Source organism: Misgurnus anguillicaudatus, chromosome 13 (assembly GCF_027580225.2).
Source record: "Misgurnus anguillicaudatus chromosome 13, ASM2758022v2, whole genome shotgun sequence".
Taxonomy (NCBI): Eukaryota; Metazoa; Chordata; class Actinopteri; order Cypriniformes; family Cobitidae; genus Misgurnus; species Misgurnus anguillicaudatus.
Window position 1 is genome coordinate 29,207,297 of NC_073349.2, and position 23,990 is coordinate 29,231,286.

At 36.3% G+C, this 23,990-nt stretch overlaps 1 protein-coding gene across 2 annotated transcripts in view; it reads left to right on the forward strand.

Annotated features, from left to right (window-relative positions):
• cdh24a (cadherin 24, type 2a) overlaps nt 1-23,990 on the forward strand; it is an 85,879-nt gene that overhangs the window by 26,505 nt on the left and 35,384 nt on the right. For both annotated transcript variants that reach the window (XM_055187428.2, XM_055187429.2), the window contains exons 3-5: nt 14,649-14,943; nt 15,093-15,212; nt 17,519-17,686. In XM_055187428.2, the coding sequence (XP_055043403.2) occupies nt 14,649-14,943; nt 15,093-15,212; nt 17,519-17,686 (583 nt within the window). The remainder of the gene's footprint in view (nt 1-14,648; nt 14,944-15,092; nt 15,213-17,518; nt 17,687-23,990) is intronic.

Sequence of the window (23,990 nt, forward strand, 5' to 3'; positions counted from 1 at the left end):
TATTATCAATTCTGTGCTGCATCCTTGTCACTTTTCAGAGATTTTTGCCGTTTTGATAGTGTTTTGATCATGTTACATTACTTTATTCTGGCGGCAGGCGCTGCAGTCAGCACAGCCGCATAAGTAGAGAATTCTAGATTCATCTTCTTGGTGGTACAACGCCAAAGTTCGCCAGGGTTCACGGGGGCGCGGAATCACACATGCTCACATATGAGGTAAAATTTAATGCAAAATCTGTTCGCTAATAATATATTTTTTTCATATTTGTTTATATAATTTATGGATTTAAAATGACATAAATTTGTTGTACAAAATGCATTAATGACACAATTAAACAAGTCATTAAACAAAACCTAAATAAACAAAACACACCAGTTTAGATGTAAATATGATGCCAATATGTCTTTATTCCGACTGAATAGTATTTGATAGTTAGTCAACGCTTTTCTTTTGGAGGTTTTTGCATGAACGCAGGGGCGCTCAAATTGTTAAAAATGTAAGTGCCATGGAAAAGACTGAAAGCTCTATTATATTTTGTTTGATGTTTGTGTATGCACAAATTTCTGTGAACTGTGCACACTGCCCCTTTAAAAAAATGTTGCATGACGCCCCTGGTGCTGCGTGCATGTGACTGATGAATGTGCAAGGTAGAAATTCAACTGAAATTGCATTAAATCTTGTTGTTTTAAACAAAATTATGCTGCAAATTTTGTTTTTAACTACATTTAAGTTCCCTGTTATTGGCAACTCTGCATTTTTTTTAAATTCCAGTTTATTCCCATGTATTTATGTTAATTCCTATATATTCCCATTGATTCCCATGAAAAGTTTCCAGCCTTGAAAATTCCTGGAATTTTGCAACCCTAGTGGTGCATGCTTTTGTTTAGCATTTTTTGTTTTTTATTAATGCTTTTTGACATTACATTAAATTTAGCATTGTTTTATTTTGGCATGTATTATTAAATGCACAATAAACTATTGCAATTAAAATAATTAAATATTTATTTTATTTCTGTTTCACAAGTCCTACAAGTAAAGCAAAAAATTGGTTTTCTTTATTATATCAATTCTTTGGCACATAAAAGCTTTAACATGCTGTAAGCTAAACAGTCAATGCTAAAACTGCCTTAAAATTTAAATTGATCTTGAAGTTGAACAAGCATAAGCCTGTTTTGCCTTAAATGCCCGGTCACAAATATTGCCTTTAGCCCTTGAGGTCGACTTTATCCGTCAGCAATTGATAGGATCACAAAAAATGAGAATGAAGCCAGAGCTGAATTTGATTATTCCTGACTCCACCCATTTCTGAATCACTGCCAGCATCCATTGGTCAAAACATATGTGGCCTGAAAAGTGACATTATCAGTAAAGGGAAGTTGTTTCCATTTTGATGCACAATTACAAAGACAACCATCATCTCTTCAGAATAACATGCACAGATGAATCGTCCAGGAATGCGTATTAAGAAAGTAAATATGGTCAGTTTAAAATTCATGCTGTCATTTGTTGTTTGTGGGTGTTTTGACTGGTTAGAGTAATAGGCAGCGAATGTACTTTGGCATCGTGGTCGTGCTGTAGGACTCATACACGCGTGAAAGAAGGCTGATCAGCCCGAGGCTTCACGGAGTTTAACAGCGAGAGAGAGTGAAAGAGAGGCTTCTGCAAGCTGCTCTTTGATGCTATGCCCTTTTACGCATCTGACACGCAGCCATGTTTGCTTTACTGCATCCAAAAATCAGCCGAGCGTGCCGCGTATTTGACCCCTCAGGGCGGGAAGTCTTTTAGACTGCAGGAAGTGTAAATCTTCCCCACTTCATATCTCTCCGGGTTCGACTTGTCTTTGGCATCTCACTCTCAGGAATTAAATGTTGATTTCCCCAAATTCGTGGGACATTTATCAGTGTCCCAAAGCGGCTGTCAGCACGTTTGTATTAGCAGAATGAAACATTAACAATTTATTAGGGCTTTAGTGGTGAGACCACTAAACCGAGAATCGGACCACATTGTTATTCAGTTCTCACAGTCGTCTTTAATACAGTGTTTGCTGTCTTTAACGTTTGTCGCTTGTCACGAACCTCAGTAAGATCTTGGAAAAACACCAAGGTGCCACTAAGACACTATTGAAAGCTTGCTAATCAATGTCATTATCTAAAATCTTTATTTACATTTAAGCATTTACCAGATACTTTTATCCAAAGTGAATTGGCGACCGATATCTTTTTTTATGGCAGATAGCGAAACCAAGGTGGTCGATATGAGATCAATATAACACGAATGTAATTAGAGTAAATTGGAGACCTACAGAACATTGGTGAAACTAAATAAGCATTTATCATGCAGATGAACACTATTTTAAGTACTTTAAGTAAAAATATTTATAAGATATTTATTTTTTATCTGACACTTCATGACATTGCTTTTACGTGACTGTTGTTATGTTTAACACAACATAACATCACATTAAAAAGTGAATAATGATTGGTCATTTTGCAATCTCTCAGACGGTCGCTTTTCTAGGAAGAACAGACAGATTTATCAGCCAATTAAAAAGATTTATCGGCAGATGCCGATAATAAAAAAATCCTACTGCAATATATGTGTCATTGTCTGCACAGGAGTAATTAATGATATTCGTTAATATATTTTATTCTCTGGATTCAAACATAAATACCATAAATGAACGAAAAATGTACCGCTCTGCTAGTGTTTTTTATATTTTAATGCAAAATCTTAATATACTGTGCCTTTAATGTCACCAGTATTTTGCTTGTAAAAGTAAGTCCGCTTTGAAGCAAACTTTTACACTTTTGAAGAAAGTTAATTAACATGACGTTTGCACCGCTTATCACATAGACAAGCATTAACCTTTGTAACTGAATGTCTTTCTATCTCTCGCAGACAGGCACATTGACAATTAAACTCTTTTTTTGGTTGTCCATTTGACCCCGGCTGTCACATTACAGGACTGTGACCCAAAACTTCTTACAAGCTCAAAACTTTGTTAGAGGCTGAGATTTAACCCAAAGGCAATTAATTGGCCATCTGTGAGCGTGTCACACTAAGCCATCAAAGACTACAGATTTTCCCTTATGATGAAAGAAAGCTTTTATGATTTTCAGACACCCAAATCATAGCAAAAATCATACCTGGCTTCAGATGTATAAAACAAGAACGCAACCGCAAAAATCAGCTATTGATGGCTGTTTGACAGTAAGACGCCACATTATGAGAGTTAGTGAATAGGTCCTGAGTATTTGAAAGAGCCATTAATGATTACCGTCCTGTGATGTGTGATTAAACACATTTGTTTCTTGGATCTAACAGCTTTGCTTTTCTCCGACTGCCGCTTATTTGTTCTTAGTGCTGATTTTTACATGTATTTTAAATTCTCCAGGCTTTGTTCTGTGATTTTCTGCCTTCCTTTCTTTCAAAAGAGTGTCTCTGTCTCTTGCTGTCACACACAGGCTGTCTCTTTCTGACTACAAATGATTTCAGAGTGCACCCAAGTAAAGCACTCAGTGTACCTCGCAGCTCTTCTTATGATCAAAAGCCTTAATGCTTCCCAAATTTTGAACCAGCCACTGGATGGTATATTTCTGCGTCTCTGGCTGTAAATACTTTGAAGTACTGCCCTAAAATGTTTAAGATTATGAACCTAAAAGAAGTAAATCTATGAATTTACCTACATTTTTTGGTAAATTTTTAGGTCGGTATATTGAAAATATATGTCTATAACCTCATTCACACAGCACGTTGGTCCTAGAAAATACACAAAAATTGGCAGACCAGCTTCTGTGTGAACGCAAACATCTTCTGGGATCGTTCCCGGAAAGAGGACCTAGTAACATTGCCGTAAGATACCCGCAAAGCCCTCAGTGTGAACAAGACGCAAAAACAATGCCGTGGCGTGTCGTAGTGAGGACGTGCATGTCAAGGCAACATGAAGTGGTTCAGCTCTTTAAAATGAGAGGTTTACATGCAGATTAACATTCACGACAAGAAATGTCTGCAAACTGGACTGAAGCAGAGATAAGTGAGCTTGTCACTTATCGCGCTGAAGCGTAGATCATTCACCAGCATAAATGAATAGCGCGTCACACCCCTATAGACCAGTTCAAATGATGTAAACAACACTGGCCCAGAAATACTTCCTATTACAGTTTGTGACAGTTATTTTTTTATTTTACATATATTATTATCTTTAAGAAGTTTGTTTAACTTTAGTTAATTCAGGTTTATATGTTCTGTTGGTTTATTTTATCCCAACGTTTATCTAGTGTTAAAAAACGGAAACGGGGGGTGCTTCTGGACCAGTGTTGTTTGCATCTTTTGAACTGGTCTATATATGCTTATAACAAACAAAAATGCCAACGCGTCATACAACAAGATATATCGTTCAGCTCTTCAAAACGTTGATATTAAATGTAACAATACTGATGAGAACTGTTTGCAAACTGGACTGAAGGGAGCTCGTCAAATATCCAATATGAAGCTGAGCTCATTCACCAGCATACTTGAATGACACATCATGCACGTTTTTGGAGAGAGAATTGCTAATAAATAAACTTCAGAAGCTGCAGAGAAAAAAAACTTTAATACGTCACGTGTCTTTCCGGGATATTTACGGTATTAATATATATATATATATATATATTATATATATATATATATATATATATATATATATATATATATATATATATATATATATATATATATATATATATATATATATATATATATATATGTTTAAGATATATATATATATATATATATATATACGGTAAAATTCCAGCAAATCATTGGCAGTGTGAATGAACTAAAAATCAAATGATCCCAAACAAATCCCGTATGCATTACCTGTGTATTTTCCGTAATGTCCGTGTGACAAACGGCTAATCCATATCGCATCGAGTTGCGATAACAATATACTATTTATACTATTTTTTTTATTTATTCTTTTATATTTTCTAAACTTTAAACAATTGTCGCCTGGTGTTAGGGTTAGAGTTGGGTTTCGGTAAGGATGTAATTTTATGTAAATCTAACCCTAAACCGAAGCGACAATGGTAAGAAAATAGGACAAAACAGTTGAGTAACCAATCTGTGAGAATGCCACGGAAAAAGACAGTCCGTGGCAGTGCCACGGAAAAATGCAGAGATCCGTGACTATCCCACAGAAATTTGTGAGATCAGGTTGGTTTATTTCAGTATGATAATTACATATCTAAATGAAATAAAAAATAAAAAATAAAAATAGCATTTCTCTAGGGAAATAATATATCGCAAGAAATATTGCCACCACAACAGTCAACAGCATATCGCACATTTCCCCAATACCATGCAGCCCTATTTGTGGTGATGCTACAGTGCGATTTAGTTTATTGTATTTGTTTAATATGTGGCACAATATTATAAGTGTTTATTATACGTATGTTGACATTAAATGGATGGTTCAATGGTATTTCATGCATTCTGACATATTAACACAGTTATAGAGATGTTTTAGGGGTTTCTATACATATCGCTTCTTTTTATGGGCACTTCCCCCGGAAAACCCCGCCCACCCGTCAATCAGCAGGAGACGCTAGAACTTACAAACATCACATCACGCGACAGCTTTTTTAAATTTCAAAACTCAACAATGGCACGAAAGAAGAAGTGTGTTTTTGGATGTAAGGAGAAGAAATCCAGCCTTATGGAAACAATGGATATAGTTTATTATCCGGGGTAGCAGCGGAGTTTTGCGTGTGTATTTGATGCACTGGATTTCATTGAAAAGTCCCAACCGGGTCATGAGTTTCATGCGGTAAGTAAGACTTCTGTCTTATGTTGGAAATAGACCCGTGCATATTATATAAATGACACAAACATGTAGTGAATCATAAGTTAAAACAGTGTTGTATAGTGTTGCATGACTCGTACTCGCTCCTCCCGCGGTAGTAACTCCTCCTTCTTCATTTTTTCGTACATTATCGGAAAGAAATGGTAAAGTTGATCTTTCTTTTATAAATCTGATTAAACTAAAGACTCTTTGGAGATATAAAGGATGTCATACTACTCTATATGTACTCCAGATTAACATCAGAAATGCAGAAACAGCGTGTGTTATGTGAGCTTTAATATATTGACATTATAAAGATAGTTTCCTATCGGACCTGATGGTGTAGTGGGCAGTGCTCTGACATATGGTGCAGATGCACTTTCAGTGACCCGAGTTTGAGTACCGTCTGGATATCCTTTACCGATCCTATACCCCCCATTTCACCCTGTACTTTCCTTTTCTCTCCGTACACACTGTCTATGAAATAAAGCCAAAAATTGCACAAAAATAACTTTAAAAAATAGTTTCCTCAGTTATAGACTCTTGTTGTTTTGTTGAGGTCAGATATATCCTGATCTAATTGTAAAGTATGTATGACAGCTATAATATTTGCTGTATACACAGTAAACTGGTTTTGTTCTAAACATTGCCCGTTTCTGTGAACCGCAAGCACCTGTCCAATGAAATTATGATTCAGAGACTTCCTCCCTTATGTGAAACCCTTTGAGCCGTTCTGTTCGGTAATAGCCGAGTTCTGAATATATGGCTCCAGTCTTTCTCATCTGACACACGCAAATGCATCTCTGTGTGTATTACGGTATTTGGTGTGGTAATGTGAGGATTTGAATATCCCTGCTGTCAGACACACTTTGGTGCTGGTTTCATGGCTGTAGGACAGCGGTGGTCCTGATAATGAATGTTGATCGATGACCAGGTCTGTTAATCTTGATTTGTGACAGATCACATCTCTGCCCAGCCGTGCATTTCTGTTTAAGCTCGACATATAGCTTAAAGGGACAGGTGACCTAAAAATGAAAATTCTGTCATCATTTACTCACTCTCATGTCATTCTAAACCCACAGGACTGACTTTCTTCTGTGTTAGTCATGCTTGTAGTAGGGTTGCTCTTTTTTTGTAAAATTAATTTAAATGGAGGATCATGAGCTGCAAAAAAACACCATGAAAGAATCTTAAATGCAGTTTATAAGACTTATATGGAATATATTAAATACAGTAAGTCTTCTAAAGCCATATGATAGCACTGCAAGGCAAAAGCTGGTTGAAATAAGATTTTCCAGTTTATATTTGGCTTCATTTCTGGATAAATAGAGTATCTGCTCTCTCAGAAATAAACGTACAGAAGCAGTACCCTTTCAAAAAGTACAACCTAAAGGATGTATAGTACCTCAAAGATACATGTTGTTAGGATTGCAAAATTCTGGAAATTTTGGAAATTTTCCATGGAAATTATAAGGAATATATGGGAATTATAGAACATGGATGAAGATGAGTCAGATGATGAGGAAATTAATGTTTGCATCTGCAAAAAAATTATTGTAATTACTTTCTTACTTAGTATTTTTGTCTTGTTTTCAGTAAAAATATCAAAAAATTCTTAAATTAAAGTCGCAATTTTTTTATTTATTGTGGTATTATTAACAAATGACTTATCTGTGAGCTTCATTATTTTTAAAAAATTTGTGTGTGCTCATAATCTTTAATCAAAAATGCAAATCTCCTCCCCTCCTCAAAACAATCTCTCTTCACTTCCGGTCATAAGTATGGGAGGTGGGCGGGGTCCGGGAGAAGATCGCAGCGATTAGCAACACGACCCAACTTCAAACGATCCAATCAGATCTCGATGGACAAATTCAAATCCAGCCCTGCCTTATTTCATCTCAAAAGCAGTTTCATTCGGATATACGTCACCACGGGGAAAATAAGGCAATCGCTACTTCCGTTTCATGGCGACTTTAAGATGCTTTTTCTTGATGAGCAAAACGACCCAAGAAAATAAGTGTAGTTTTCAGACCAAAAATATCAAATTTAAGTGATTTTGTGCATAAAACAACGACAACAAAAATCGGCCAATGGGGTAAGCAATTTTTTTTTAATTTAGTGTTTAAGAAAAATGTTCAAGGTTTTTTGCAGTGTACACTGCAAAAAATGATTTCAAGAAAAAAAATCTTAGTATTTTTGTTTGGTTTTTAGTAAAAAAAAAATCTAAAAATTCTTAAATTAAGATGCTTTTTCTTGATGAGCAAAACGACCCAAGAAAATAAGTGTAGTTTTCAGACCAAAAATATCAAATTTAAGTGATTTTGTGCATAAAACAACAACAACAACAAAAAAATCAGCCAATGGGGTAAGCACATTTTTTCTTGAATTTAGTGTTTAAGAAAAATGTTCAAGATTTTTTGCAGTGTACACTGCAAAAAATTATTTTCAAGAAAAAAAATTCTTAGTATTTTTGTCTTGTTTTCAGTAAAAATATCTAAAAATTCTTAAATTAAGATGCTTTTTTTGATGAGCCAAACAACCCAAGAAAAAAAGGGGGTAAGATTTTTGCAGTGTAATTCAATAAAATTTTAATCACCCCATTGGCAGATTTTTTTTGCTTGTTTTAAGCACAAATTCACTTAAATTGTATATTTTTTTTGTCTAAAAACTAGACTTATTTTCTTATGTCATTTTCCTCATCAAGAAAACACATCTTGATTTAAAAAATGTTTGATATTTGTACTAAAAACAAGACAAAAATACTGCGTACAAAAGTCATTTTTGCAGTGTGCATGTGATACCGTTTCTATAAATCACCCAAAATTGACAAATTTTGACCAAAAGGTTTCGAACTTTGAATATTTCCAAAATCCTTTGCAATACTGCATATTGGTACTTCAAATGTACATATTTATTTATTGATACATAAAGAACCATTTAAAAGAGTGCCATAACATTGACAACTTTTGTACCTTTATTTCTAATAGTGTGATGCATATACTTACACAAAAATTGCTGGAGCTTGTTAAAATTGCAATTGGTTAACTTTAAGACTCTTAGCAGTCAAGGTTCACAGGTTTTTATTTGTCCACCGGGAAATTAGGTGTTCTCACGGTACCCTGTTATTACAATGAGCGCTTCTGATGAAGACATAATCACTTAATTTGCTCACTTTGTGAGCTTCACGAAATTGAATGTTTGAAAGATTGTTTGGGACGTGGATTCTGTTTACTTATTTTTTGGGTAGAATGATTTTTGCTACCAAGTGTACTGACAGACAGTACTACTTTTTGGCCGCATTTACATTGGATGTTTAAAGTGATTCAATTCCGAATTTTTTTCCCTTGTGGCGCAGATCGGATATGAGCCACAAATGTGTAAGCAGATGAGTCCGATATTCTCTGATCAGTTTTAGGCCTCATTCATATGTGGAAATAAATCGGATATGAATCGGATACATGCATTCATGTCTGCAATGTAAGCGGTGTCGTACGTCATTGATAAAGCGATGCTGGCAAATATCATCAACTCAGGTGGACACCACCCGCGATCACATGACTTTTCTTAGCAGCACAATGTAGGTCGACTACTCTGCTTAGTGTAGTAATGCTAACGTTTCATGTGTTGTTACAGAAATAAGCAGGTAAATTGATTCTCGTAAATAATCTTGCATGTTAACATTGTAAAATCATTTTGTCTGTGTCCATTGCATATCGCAACATTTTTACTTCCTCTGTGATTTAAGCTGTTCCAGGTCAGTATGTCTACCTTGAATGAATTGTTTTGCCAAACGTAAATGCTGATATTGGATATGAGTCGCTTTTAAAAGATGATGTAAGCAGGTTGTCAAAAAAATGAATAAAGGCAACAAATCGGAATTGGGCATCAAGTTTCTCAGCGTAAATCAGCCATTGATAGACTGCATTTATTTATTCTGTGTTTGAGGTCATAAATGAACATAAGGTTTTTGTTTATTATTGAAGTTTCATCTGTAGTATACATGTTGTATGCATGTGAATTTGTTGGCAGCGATTAAAAAAAACTCATTAATTCATTGCATCAAATATACATGTGCATTTGGCAGATCCCACCAAGCAATAGTCATCATTTCACCATCTAGGTTAACTAAACGCGATATAGTCTGGCTATAAGTAACACACTTCTATAGACCAGTTCAAATGATGTAGACAACACTGGTCCAGAAACACTTCCTGTTACAGTTTGTGACAGTTATTTTTTTATTTTACATATATTATTATCTTTAAGATGTTTGTTTAACTTCAGTTAATTCAGGTTTATATGTTCTGTTGGTTTATTTTGTCCCAATGTTTATCTAGTGTTAAAAAACGGAAACAGGAAGTGCTTCTGGACCAGTGTTGTTTACATCTTTTGAACTGGTCTATAGCCAAAATAAACTTAAATTTCGATACTCCATCAAGTAAGTAGTCAACAGTGATTACAAGGTGTTTGGTTTTATTTATTTATATAATTTATTTTAGTTAGACGCCTATTAAATTTTTACTGACACCCCCAATTTTTTGCCTCGTTTTAGCATAGATCTCTGTGCCGTGTTTGGATGGCTTTTAGACGTCTTTTACACACAACTTGCTTGCTGCGGTGCATCTAAAGAAACTTTGCAGCATTCAAGCTATAAATTTATCAGTATGTACATTCCCTCAGGTATAAACCTGTGATTTTGAGATTTTTAGCACCATACTCTTATCAGCAGAGCTACAGAAAACATGAGAGAAGAACAGAGAAAGAGATAGAAAAATAAGAGAAGCAGCTTGTTATTGTTTTAAAACTAAAAGCAGGAAGAAAACCCAGAATCATCTTTGATCACAAGTTCCCTCAACCCACTTGAGTTTCCCAGCATGCCGAGCGTTGGAGTGATCACAGGCTATATTAATGTTTTTTTCTGACCACACGCACTCTCTTCTGCTTTAAAGTAGCACACCAAAAAGCTCTGAGAGAAAGACAAAGATAAGAGATGACTGAAGGATGTATAATCCCCTCAGCTTCTCTTGGCCGGATGACTTCTCTCTATCACCCCAGCATAGAAATAATAACTTAATTTCTTTTAAAAGCTATTCCCCTCCTTTTCACTCTCCCACACACTGACTCGCACTAAAAGAAAGATGTAGTATGAGCCATTAATACACCTGAGATTTCACAAAGATGGAGGGTTAAAAGGACGGAGATGTTGAATGAGGGAACCGCAGATGGACCGACAGAAAGAGCGAATGTCTAGAACAGATGGACGAAGAGGGTGAAAGGCACACAGCTGAGGAGAAAGGATGAGGACAACACAGATGGACATGCAGACGGTCTCACTGTGTGTCTGTATTTTGAAAGACCGTTTTTGCAATAGCAGGCTAGTTCTGTATTATTCCTGATGCAGGGTTGTCATTTACAGTAGTAGCTTTACAGATCATCTGTGTTTTTTTCTCACATTTCTATTGCTTTTGTTTGATAACAGTAATAATTCACTTAAGGTCAATATTTACACCGTTTTTACCATTGTTTAGAGCAGTTGTCTCCAACATGGTGCCCGCTGGCATCAGGTCGCCCACACGCCCGCCAAAGCACATTCCATTAATAGCCTCAATTTTAATATTTATTCATTACATATTTTTATATTAGCTTCGTTTATGTATTTTAAACATATCAACAAGTAAAATAAAATCAACAGGTAAAACCAAATATTTTTTTTACATTGTGGTAGCCCTTGCTTACAAGAATGATTGTAAGGTTGGAGACCCCTGGTTTAGAAGATTTGAAAATACCCTTAATAAAATTGCTGTAACACATTTTGTCTTATTGCTTTAAAGGCACAATATGTAATTTTTGCTGCTATAGGTTGCTAAATAACGACGGCTGTTAAAGGTGCAGTGTGTAACTTTTAGAAGGATGTAATGACAGAAATGCACTATTATACTCTGCAAAAAATGACGTTCTTACTTAGTATTTTTGTCTTGTTTTCAGTAGAAATATGAGCAAAATGCCCTAAGAAAATAAGTGAAGAGTTTCTTTGCAAAATGAGATAAATCAATTTTTTTACATTTTTGTCAAAATGTTTATTACTATGTTATCATGTTATTATTTTGTTTTATGGTGCTACTTAGCTGTATTTTTTAAGTTATGAAAGTTTATGCACAACCAAAAAACGAGATTTCTGAACAATTAAAAAACGGTGGTTATCTCGTTTTGCAACGAAACTCTTTAAGTCTAGTTTTTAGACAAAAACTATACAGTTTAAGTAAATTTGTGCTTAAAACAAGCAAAATTATCTGCCAATGGGGTAATCAAATTTTTCTTGAACATTTTTTCTTAAACACTACATTCAAGAAAAATTCAAGAAAAATTTGCTTACTCCATTGGCAGATTTTTTTTGCTTGTTTTATGCACAAAATCACTTAAATTTGATATTTTTGGTCTAAAAACTAGACTTATTTTCTTGGGTCGTTTTGCTCATCAAGAAAAAAGCATCTTAATTTTAGAATTTTTAGATATTTTGAATGAAAACAAGACAAAAATACAAAAAAAATTTCTTGAATTTTTTTTTTTTTGCAGTGTAAAGAGCGTCACATTTCCTGCTGATGTCAGAGGTATTCAAGCCAATCACAATGTACTGGCCAAACGTAGACACGGCACTTTTCAGATCGATGAGCTTTGTAACAAATCAGAGCTTTTAAAAGACAGGAAAATCTGGAGCGACAAAAATGTACGTTATGTGGGAAATAATGTGAACGCAAACACACTGTATCATACCAAATGCACAAAATAACGTTGTTTTTAGCAACAAAATAGGTGCTCTTTAAACATCCAAATTTCTACTTCCGCATGCCACATTGTACAACTTGATCAGAAAATAACATCAAGCGATCGCATACTGCTTTCAATTCGTTCCTACAGTATTATGATGTCGTACGTCAATCGGTCTATAGACGTTTCATCGGACGCACGTGCGGTCACGTGATTGCGCGTCTGGTCAGAACTTTACTTCCAATTTCTGTTTGTTTATTGGTCTGACTAGTTGCTAAACTGAACTTTTAAACAAATACCTCAACAATAACAATGTTTTGGTTTCCTAGGTAATCTACGTGTTGTTTATTTTGCTTGTTCTATGAACAAACTACTTTAAAGGACTTTGTTGTTATTTATTCTTAGTCAAAGTTTAGCGGAAGTTACGTGATGACCATGAAAGACGCTTTTTTATGTTGTTTCGGCTGAAACCGTCTATAGTCAAACTCACCTATGGTTTCTATGACAGAAAAAACAGGAACCATAGATAACCTATACATGATACCATTGACAAGCCACCCTATGGAGAGTTTGTGAATTTGGATAATATAAGTACATGTGAAAAAATATATAACACTGTATAAGTCGTTTTTGGAGATTTTAATGCAAAAATCGTACAATTTACACCTTTAATGGCAACTTCTGAATTAAATATGTAATATGTGACTACAGAATAGAACGCTACAGTTTACAACATTTTTATACTAGATAGTACACGTGCTGTAATAATATTACTAGTATGGCAGTATTCCATCTTGAACATAGCTGATGTATGCTCACAGGTTTATTTGGCACATTTACTGTATGTACCATGTACCTCATAATTCCCTTGTGACCTTATTGGTCGGCTGAGCTAATGAATTTTCTGCCCGACCAATCATCAACATCCTATCAGTCCAAAACACCTGGTGCTCCTCATATCAGGCAGACTGCATATCTGGTTATTCAGGTCTTTTATGCCCCAGGTGAATGGTGCCCTTTCCACTGATCCCAGATCAGTCTCGCTGCCCAAAGCACAAACATGGCAATTATGAGTTCGCCCAAAAGCATTAACAGGGAAAGTCTTTTTATTATTAAAGGATTAGTTACCTCCCAAAATTAAACTTTGTCATTATTTACTCAATCAAATCTCATAACTCGTACGACCTTTCTTCTATGAAAACCACTTGTGAATGTTTTGAAGACTCTTATGTTTATTGAAAGGGTCTTATTAATGTCCCTAGCAGTTACTGGGGTGGTACCCTTTAATCTAAAGAGTTTATACATTATGAATGTATCTACTTAAATGGTACCTTTTTAAAGGGTGCTGCCCCAGTGACAGCTTTTATAAAGATTTTTAGTAGATTTTTTTGTGAAGTCTTTACCCGTACCGCACAAGTCGTATGGATCAGTTTTATGATACTTTTATAGTGCTTTTATTATCATTATGGAGCCTGACAGCCCCAGTACTCATTAAAGCGACCAGAATATTCTTCAAATATGAATATGATGACAAAAGTCTCATTGTTGGGTCAACTCATTCTCATGGACATATTGTAAGGATTGTTTCTCTCATTACATTTCTTCTCCTTATAGATATAAATTGTTTGTGGTAAATGTTACGGGAAATAGATCTCATTACCTCATGCGGTTATTTATTCACACAGAAACAGGCGATCTCTGGTGTCATTATGGGATGTTGTTAACACAAAAATATTACCCAATAAAGAAAATAGAGAGTGATTTAGCTAACAATTACAGTTGTAAGTTACCACAGAAATGTCACATGGACACATTTTCTCTAATTTCACTGACAACTACAAATCTACCTGCTATTGTTTTGGAATCATAAATATGTAAATGAGCCAATTGTGTGAAAGATTTACTTAAACAAAGACATGATCGTAATATATAGGCTTTAATACTAGAAACCAAAATGTTTCAGCCCCTTGTGATACACATTTAAATTGGATCTAACATGTGAAACTATGACATTCATTGATGAGTCTTTAACCACAGACTTTTTTTTCGTACCATCTAGCTCCTTTCGAGCGTGGACAGGGGTGATGGCCGAATCAAGTACATTTTGAAAGGCGAGGGGGCAGGGTCTGTGTTCGTCATCGACAGCCAAACGGGGAATATTCACGTCACCAAGCCCCTCGACAGGGAAGAGAAAGATGAGTACCGTCTTATCGCCACGGCAACAGACAAACAGACCGGCCGGGCCCTGGAGCCTTCGTCCCAGTTCATCATTCGTGTTCAAGACATCAATGATAACCCACCTGTGTTCCAGGGCGGCCCTTACAGCGCCACTGTTCCTGAGATGGCCAACATCGGTACTGCGTTTACATACGGTCACGTAACGCCCTTTGAATGCTGTCACTGGGACTGTTGAGTTTTCAGGAATTGAAAGAAGGCAACATGCTCAGTGAACCTTGACTTTGTCAAAAATCTCTCTCTCTTTTTCTCTCTCTTATTCCTCTAGGCACATCGGTAATTCAGGTGACAGCCACAGATGCTGATGACCCAACTTATGGGAACAGTGCCAAGCTTGTTTATTCAGTGATCCAAGGCCAACAGTACTTTACTGTGGACCCACAGTCAGGTGTGCATTCAATTCTGTTGAATAGATTATTACTCTATACTTTTTAATAGATTTTATAACTACTCTCTTAAAAATAAAGATGCTTCACGATGCCATACAGTAGAAGAGCCATTTAGATTTACTAGTTTACAAAATACTAGTAAATCTTTGTCCGAAAACGATTACTGTAACAGTACGTACAGAATGAGATGAAGTTTCTACTCATCGACCGTTATGTTTTAAATAGTATGAATATAGGTAAGTGAATGCATTTCGGATGTACTACATTCACCATGTTGATACATTACGTGACATACATCATCATAACAACAGGACAGGTGAGCCGTTAACTTGGATGTGCAAATTAATCACAAGAACAACTGTTTACCTTATGTATTTAGATTCGAATAGAACCATGTCAACATTTTACGACATTTTATTTTTTATATGAAAGCACCTCATTCTTCAATGGGTGACTCCCCTCCTGGGGCCCACAGGATAGTAAAGTGTACATCGAATAAACACTTTGAATCTTACCGTAGGTAGTAAGTCATCCAGGTTTCCAGCTACTGTTCAAATACCATGAATTTGGACATACTACTCACTAGGGCTGTGATGATTAATCGTGCTTGCTATGCTTCTCAATGATTTATAAATTCTGCTACATCCAAAACCCAGATGGCGCTCTCGTGCAGAAACTCAATATGCGCTGCAGTACCATTTACACATGCAGCTCCAGGAAATGTATAAGCATATATTTATATCGCATTTTTTCAAACCTTTACCATGGGTTCACACAAGCCGGGTTTGAGGCATCAAATTCGCATCTTGTTTGCCGCTTGAACATTTTGAGTTTACTCGCTTCATTCACGCATGAAAGCCGCGTGTGAAATTCTAGTCATCGAGACATTCACGCGGAAATTCGCATCATGGGAGGGGCTTCTGCTACTCCACTTGCTTCCTGTAATCACGTCACTACTAGAGCAAGCTCCTGATTGGTTAATGCGGCGCGTTTTTCCGCCAAAGTTAAAATTTTTCAACTCGCGGATTTGCCGCGGCAATGCTCATTTCGCGGCATTAAAGGGCTCGTTATAGTTGTGCGTAGGTCCTACTGCGTAGCCGCTAGGTGGTTGGTTCCGCGTTGGTTTTTATTTATACTTTTGCGTCGTTGTCCGCGTCGACGTGCAAACACACGCGCAGACCGCTGGTAGTCAGTATCCACGTGTGTAACCACAGTAGCAGCGCGACCGTCAAAGTTAACCCACAAACGAAGAAAAAAAACAGCAACATGTTGGGTATGTTATGAGAACACCAGCAATGATGGAAGTAAATAAACTGCGACTTTTGTTGCATTTTGAGTTAAAACACTTCTCAACTTGGCTCAACTTTGTTTTCACCGTCGCAAACAGAAATACCTATGACGCAATTTTTTTTACCTGACGGGAGGGGTTCTGGGTGACCAATCACAGCACTTGCGGTCCGCGTAGATCTGATGCGGTTAAAAATTCTGTGAGGTGCATGTCAGGCTACGCACAGGCTACAGATAGCCTACGCCGTAGAACTTTCCCACGACTATAAATCTGGCTTAAGGCGTAAACCTGTGTACCATGCCACACTAAATGCCTCATTCGCGCCGCGAGACCTCCAGACGCTTGTCAACGCGTCTTTACATTGACTTAACATTGAAATCACTCGCGCTTGACGCCTCAGCTGGTCTGAACGCAGCATTACAGGTATTTTCATGATAATAAAGAATATTTATAATGATTATGTTTGATGAGTGTTGCTTTTTTAAATGCATGTTAAAAACAACTCAAACTCAGTGATTTTAGATTGATAAGGAGTTCCAACTGATCAAAGAGACATAATACATGAAAGAGCTGTGCAATCATCGCCTTTGGGATTCAGAATCGATTTCAGATTTTAAAACCGCTAATCTCCTCCCCTCCTTGAAACAACTTCCCTTTACTTCCTGTCACGAGAATGACATGAGAGCGGTGATATCGAAGACTTGTTTCTGCCTGAGAAAAGATTGCAGCAATAATTTTATCACATTTTAGAGATAAGTTGAATTAAGTTTTTTATAAACAGTGTTTGTAAATGGTTAACATTTCTCTATTTACTAGATTATATAATTAAGTAACTCGATTCTTAATTCTGTTTTGTTCTATTGGCTACATTGTGTTTAGATTACAGGATAACTGGATTTTATTCTCTTCTGTTGACCACATTCTGTCCTATTCTTACTGTTTTGCTGGTGTAACATTTGTTCGATATCACTAAGGCAGTAATAAAAGCGATCTAAGTGATTTGTGTTTTCCTCTCAGGCATCGTTCGCACCGCCGTACCTGACATGGACAGAGAAACTCAGGCTCAGTACCTGGTGGTGCTTCAGGCCAGAGACATGGGAGGACATCAAGGGGGTTTGACAGGGACCACCACACTCACTGTGCATCTGAGCGACGTCAATGACAACCCACCTCGCTTCACTCAGAGTCAGTGCCTTCATCTTTCAGATTTTATTACATTCAGTCAACCAAATATAAGCGTGATTCTGGAATGATCAAGAATGAATCAAATATTTAGTTTTTTTGTGTTCTAGCCCAGTCTGTTCTGTTCTTTTTTAGTATAGTCTGTTGTTTTGTGTTCTAGTCCAGTCTGTTCTGTTTTAGTCTAGTCTGTTGTGTTCTTTTTGAGTCTAGCCTTTTGTGATCTGGTCCAGTCTGTTCTGTTTTAGTCTAGTCTGTTGTGTTCTTTTTTAGTATAGTCTGTTGTGTTCTAGTGTGTGGTCTAGGTTGTTGTATTGTGTTCTAGTCCAGTCTGTTCTGTTTTAGTCTAGTCTGTTGTGTTCTTTTTGAGTCTAGCCTTTTGTGATCTGGTCTAGTCTGTTCTGTTTAAGTCTAGTCAAATGTGTTCTTGTCTAGTCTGTTGTGTTCTAATCTAGTCTGTTCTGTTTTAATCTAGTCTGTTTTGTTCTGTTTTAGTCTAGTCTATTCTGTATTGTTTTGTTTTGTTCTGTTTTAGTCTAGTCTAGTCTGTTTTGTTCTGTTTTAGTCTAGACTGTTTTGTTCTGTGGTCTGGTTTGTTCTGTTTTAGTCTAGTCTATTCTGTTTTGTTCCGTTTTAGTCTAGACTGTTTTGTTCTGTAGTCTGTTTGTTCTGTTTTAGTCTAGTCTAGTCTGTTTGTTCTGTTTTAGTCTAGACTGTTTTGTTCTGTTTTAGTCTAGACTGTTTTGTTCTGTAGTCTGTTTTGTTCTGTTTTAGTCTAGTCTATTCTGTTTGTTCTGTTTTAGTCTAGACTGTTTTGTTCTGTGGTCTGGTTTGTTCTGTTTTAGTCTAGTCTATTCTGTTTGTTCTGTTTTAGTCTAGACTGTTTTGTTCTGTGGTCTGGTTTGTTCTGTTTTAGTCTAGTCTATTCTGTTTGTTCTGTTTTAGTCTGGACTGTTTTGTTCTGTGGTCTGTTTTGTTCTGTTTTAGTCTAGTCTATTCTGTTTGTTCTGTTTTAGTCTAGACTGTTTTGTTCTGTGGTCTGGTTTGTTCTGTTTTAGTTTAGTCTATTCTGTTTGTTCTGTTTTAGTCTGGACTGTTTTGTTTTGTAGTCTGTTTTGTTCTGTTTTAGTCTAGTCTTGTCTGTTTGTTCTGTTTTAGTCTAGACTGTTTTGTTCTGTGGTCTGGTTTGTTCTGTTTTAGTCTAGTCTAGTCTGTTTGTTCTGTTTTAGTCTAGTCTAGTCTGTTTGTTCTGTTTTAGTCTGGACTGTTTTGTTTTGTAGTCTGTTTTGTTCTGTTTTAGTCTAGTCTATTCTGTTTGTTCTGTTTTAGTCTAGACTGTTTTGTTTTGTAGTCTGTTTTGTTCTGTTTTAGTCTAGTCTAGTTTGTTTGTTCTGTTTTAGTCTAGACTGTTTTGTTCTGTAGTCTGTTTTGTTCTGTTTTAGTCTAGTCTAGTCTGTTTTGTTCTGTTTTAGTCTAGTCTGTTTTGTTCTGTAGTCTGTTTTGTTCTGTTTTAGTCTAGTCTAGTCTGTTTTTGTTGTTGTTGTTTTTTTAGTTTAGTCCAGTCTGTTTGTTCTGTTTTAGTCTAGACTGTTTTGTTCTGTGGTCTGGTTTGTTCTGTTTTAGTTTAGTCTATTCTGTTTGTTCTGTTTTAGTCTGGACTGTTTTGTTTTGTAGTCTGTTTTGTTCTGTTTTAGTCTAGTCTTGTCTGTTTGTTCTGTTTTAGTCTAGACTGTTTTGTTCTGTGGTCTGGTTTGTTCTGTTTTAGTCTAGTCTAGTCTGTTTGTTCTGTTTTAGTCTAGTCTAGTCTGTTTGTTCTGTTTTAGTCTGGACTGTTTTGTTTTGTAGTCTGTTTTGTTCTGTTTTAGTCTAGTCTATTCTGTTTGTTCTGTTTTAGTCTAGACTGTTTTGTTTTGTAGTCTGTTTTGTTCTGTTTTAGTCTAGTCTAGTTTGTTTGTTCTGTTTTAGTCTAGACTGTTTTGTTCTGTAGTCTGTTTTGTTCTGTTTTAGTCTAGTCTAGTCTGTTTTGTTCTGTTTTAGTCTAGTCTGTTTTGTTCTGTAGTCTGTTTTGTTCTGTTTTAGTCTAGTCTAGTCTGTTTTTGTTGTTGTTGTTTTTTTAGTTTAGTCCAGTCTGTTTGTTCTGTTTTAGTCTAGACTGTTTTGTTCTGTGGTCTGGTTTGTTCTGTTTTAGTTTAGTCTATTCTGTTTGTTCTGTTTTAGTCTAGACTGTTTTGTTCTGTAGTCTGTTTTGTTCTGTTTTAGTCTAGTCTATTCTGTTTGTTCTGTTTTAGTCTAGACTGTTTTGTTGTGTAGTCTGTTTTGTTCTGTTTTAGTCTAGTCTATTCTGTTTGTTCTGTTTTAGTCTAGTCTATTCTGTTTGTTCTGTTTTAGTCTAGACTGTTTTGTTTTGTAGTCTGTTTTGTTCTGTAGTCTGTTTTGTTCTGTTTTAGTCTAGTTTGTTTTGTTCTGTAGTCTGTTTTGTTCTGTTTTAGTCTAGTCTAGTCTGTTTTTGTTGTTGTTGTTTTTTTAGTCTAGTCCAGTCTGTTTAATTCTGTTGTAGTCTAGTCTGTTTTGTTTTAGTTTAATCTCTCCTGTTCTGTATCGGTATAGTTGTCTAGTCTGTTGTGTTCTTGTCAAGTCTGTTCTGTTTTAATCTAGTCTAGTGTACTTTGCTGTCTAGTCTGTTGTGTTTTTGTCAAGTCTGTTCTGTTTTAATCTAGTCTAGTGTACTTTGCTCAGTTTTAGTCTAGTCCAGTCTGTTTTGCTTTATTTTAGTCTAGTCTAGCCTGTTTTGTTCTGTTTTTGTCTAGTCTGTTTTGTTATGTTTTAGTCTTCTCTATTCGGTTTATTCTATTTTAGTCTAGTTGTCTAGTCTGTTTTGTTCTAGTTTAATCTGTATCGGTATAGTTGTCTTTTGTTTTTGTCTAGTATGTTTTGCTCTGTTTTAGTCACCAGCACCACACCGCATCAGCATCCCATGCTGGTCATACCAGCAAGACCAGCATATGTTGCGTCTATTCTGTTCTATCCCAGTCTGGTCTGTCCTGGTCTAGTTTGTTCTAGTAATTTTTTATTTTCCATCTACTCTATTTCAGAATATATAAGTTCTGAATTCAAAAGATCAAAGAGTTGTGCTGAGGGCTCTTTATATCTCTGTCCGTGTCCATTAGCAGTGCACTGTTTGCTAACAAGTGCTGTTTCCATGTTTGCTGTCTTATTTACCAGCATGAGGATAAAAGGTGTTTGTGTGTGCGTACGTGTGTGTGTGTGTGTGTGTGTGTGTGTGTGTGTGTGTGTGTGTGTGTGTGTGTGTGTGTGTGTGCGTGATCATGTATTTTCCCTTCTGCTCTCGATCCCCACATCCTATTATACAGACACCATTTCTGTCCAGTCCAGCATATTTCGGGAGTTCTTTTCATAAGCCCAGTGCCATCTTGTTATAGTAATTGATTGACGTTTGAAGAGGCGAGAGGCTTTTTGAAGGGAATCAATATGACGTCAGATGTTGACACAAGGGATTGACTTGTGACGGCTGTATTATATTCTGTCTGATTAGGATCTGATCTTATCAGACGCGCACTGGATAAAGATGCCGAACAGAATTACTCAGATGTACAAATTCAATCGCCTCTCTGAATTGTTGGAATAAGATTATTTCCCTAGAAATTCATAATACTGTTAGTTGAATATCACAGCATATCTTATTGGCCGTGCTTCAGTAATTTTCTTCATTACCACCTTGAATCACAGCCTATAATCACAACCGCTGCAAGCACCTGTTGTTTGTTTGCATCTTGCCTCTTGTGCAGACCGGCATCAACCAGTCACAGATTTTTCTGTTGTGTTCCAGACATCATTATGCCGGGTATCATCCTGTAAGCACCTCATAAAACATCATGAACTCGGCTGTGTTTACAAATTTCCAGCGGAAATACGATTTGAAATCAGTGATGTTAAATTCATTTTTGTTCTTCAAGATTGGCCTTAATACTAAGTGGTCTGTAATTGTGTCATGATTATTAAGCACAGCGTAACCTTTGATCCTGTCCTGTATTTTTTTTAAGGTGTGGTCGGATACGTTACAGACATTGTGTGCTGGTGTGGATTATATCTCGGCTCTGAGCCGCTGTTGATTCACGGTGTTCTGAATCAAGTGTCACTCCACTCATGAATCTCTCAAATGAGCTTTGTGTTCAGTGACCCATGATCTGTCACAGCTTTCATTTCTACACCGCACCTCTGTACGACTCTCAGAGCACTAAAAACCCCAGCAGTGCTTGTGTGTATGTATGTGTTTGAAGACGGGATATGAAGGTGCATTTGATGGGGGTGAGAGCATCTGTGTGAAATATTTAATGATGTCTTTCAAGATGAGAAGACTGCAGGATGTGATTTCAGGATATCAAGGTTTGGGAGTTTCTTTTTGATAAGGGTTATGGGTTGATGTCAGTTTTGTTTGTGTGTGTGTGTGAGAGAGGAAGAGGAAGAAGAAGAAGAGGGAGAGAGTGTGTGTGTGTAAACATCACTGAGTCACTTCTGAGCAAGAGAAGTCCAGAGAGGTTAAGCAAACCGGACTGAACCCATAACTCAAGGTGTCGTTCTGAGCTTATAACATATATCAACATCTAAACTGCTGAGATATGACAGAGTAACCACCAGGCTGTAAACTTTACAGAAAAGATTTAAATTTATGTGAGGTGTAACCAAAAGATTTGGGTGCAAAATCAACATTTTAGTCAAAAGTAAAAGTATCTAGGGAATAATGTTATTTTTTTCCAAATTCCGTTTTATTTATTCTCAAATTCCATGCTCAAACTTTCTGGATTCTGGTTTTAATGGTTAAGTTTCAGTTATCTAAAAGCATGTCTTATTAACTGATTATATTAAATGTATACAATTTAACAATTTATTAAAAGTTTTATTTAAAATTACATATAGGCCGATGTATTTTGGCTGTCACAGTGAGCGCAATGTACTACAACCATGCTATTGAAAAGCAACCAAATGTTTATTTTTTTCTTTTAATCATAATACTATACTCATCTTGTTTTACTTTTTAGACATCGGCTCTATGATACACCAATACCAATACCCGACGCAAGTGTCTTTTGCTAGTTTCAACATAGCGCAAAGATAATTTTAGTTATAACAACGCTCCCTATTGGCCAGAGGTGTCTTACCCGGAAATTTACTCGTACCTCATCGAGTCAAAAGGGACGCAATTGGAATGATTTTACTTTGTATTTGAAAGTTACTTCGTATTTATGTCTTTATATTTAGAGTACTGAGTGCACTTTTCCGTCCAGCCATATAGTGATTTTCCAGCAATCACTGGATAGCGTTGTTACCCAAATTTGACGCTGGGAGAATGAAAGGGACATGTTTTTATATCGACCAAATTAAATGTGTTAATGTATCTTTCGTGCTCTATGGCAGGCAGGGTGGACAGATAAATACTCAACATGTTTAATCTGAGTGATTTCATAAGTTATATACGACTGCCGGCTGTGTGCGAACGTTGCTTTGGTCCGCTATTTTGAATGGAAGTCAATGGAAGGTCTGGTTTGCTTTCCCCCAAAAAGGGGCGGTGACGAAATTTACAGTCAAGTTCCAGGATGTGCCGGTAGTCCATATTAAGTGTTTAAGAAAAAAGTTCTTTCTTACCCCATTGGCAGATTGTTTTTCATGCAGCTAAATATATGATATGATCTGTAATAATACCAGCTATATATAGCTAATATATGTACTCTCAATTTGGGTGTCAATCTTTAAAAGGTAATTTTAGCATGCCAAAGTCAATTTTAATTAAATAAAACAACAAAATTGTGGCCAGCGAAAATGCTGAGTGGCTAGTAATTTGGAAAACCACTGGCCACTGTGGCTGGTGAGCAACAAAATAATAATGTCAAGCCCTGGTTAGTATTTAGTAAACCTTTCATAGCATTTGAAATTAACTGCTGAACTATCGAGACAATGAAGATTTTCTCATTAAAGTAACTTTGGCAAACAAGCTGTTTAATCACAATCGTCTCAAAGTCTTGACTAGGAAGCACTCTAGAGTCCTATTCAAACCATATTACTTTTCAGGGTGTCTTTTATCAGTAATAGTTACTTCGGACTGTAATGCTCATCATTGATTCTTGTTGCCTGTTTAAAGAGACGAGTCTGATGTCTTTATGCATCATCATCAGACACAACTCTTCTGCTTATGCAGGATATAAAACTGCAATCTGTTATTTTTCTCTGTTGAAAACATAAATGCAGTTATTTGCAGAGTAATTTTCTGTATGTGCATTGGGTTTTTCCCTGCTAC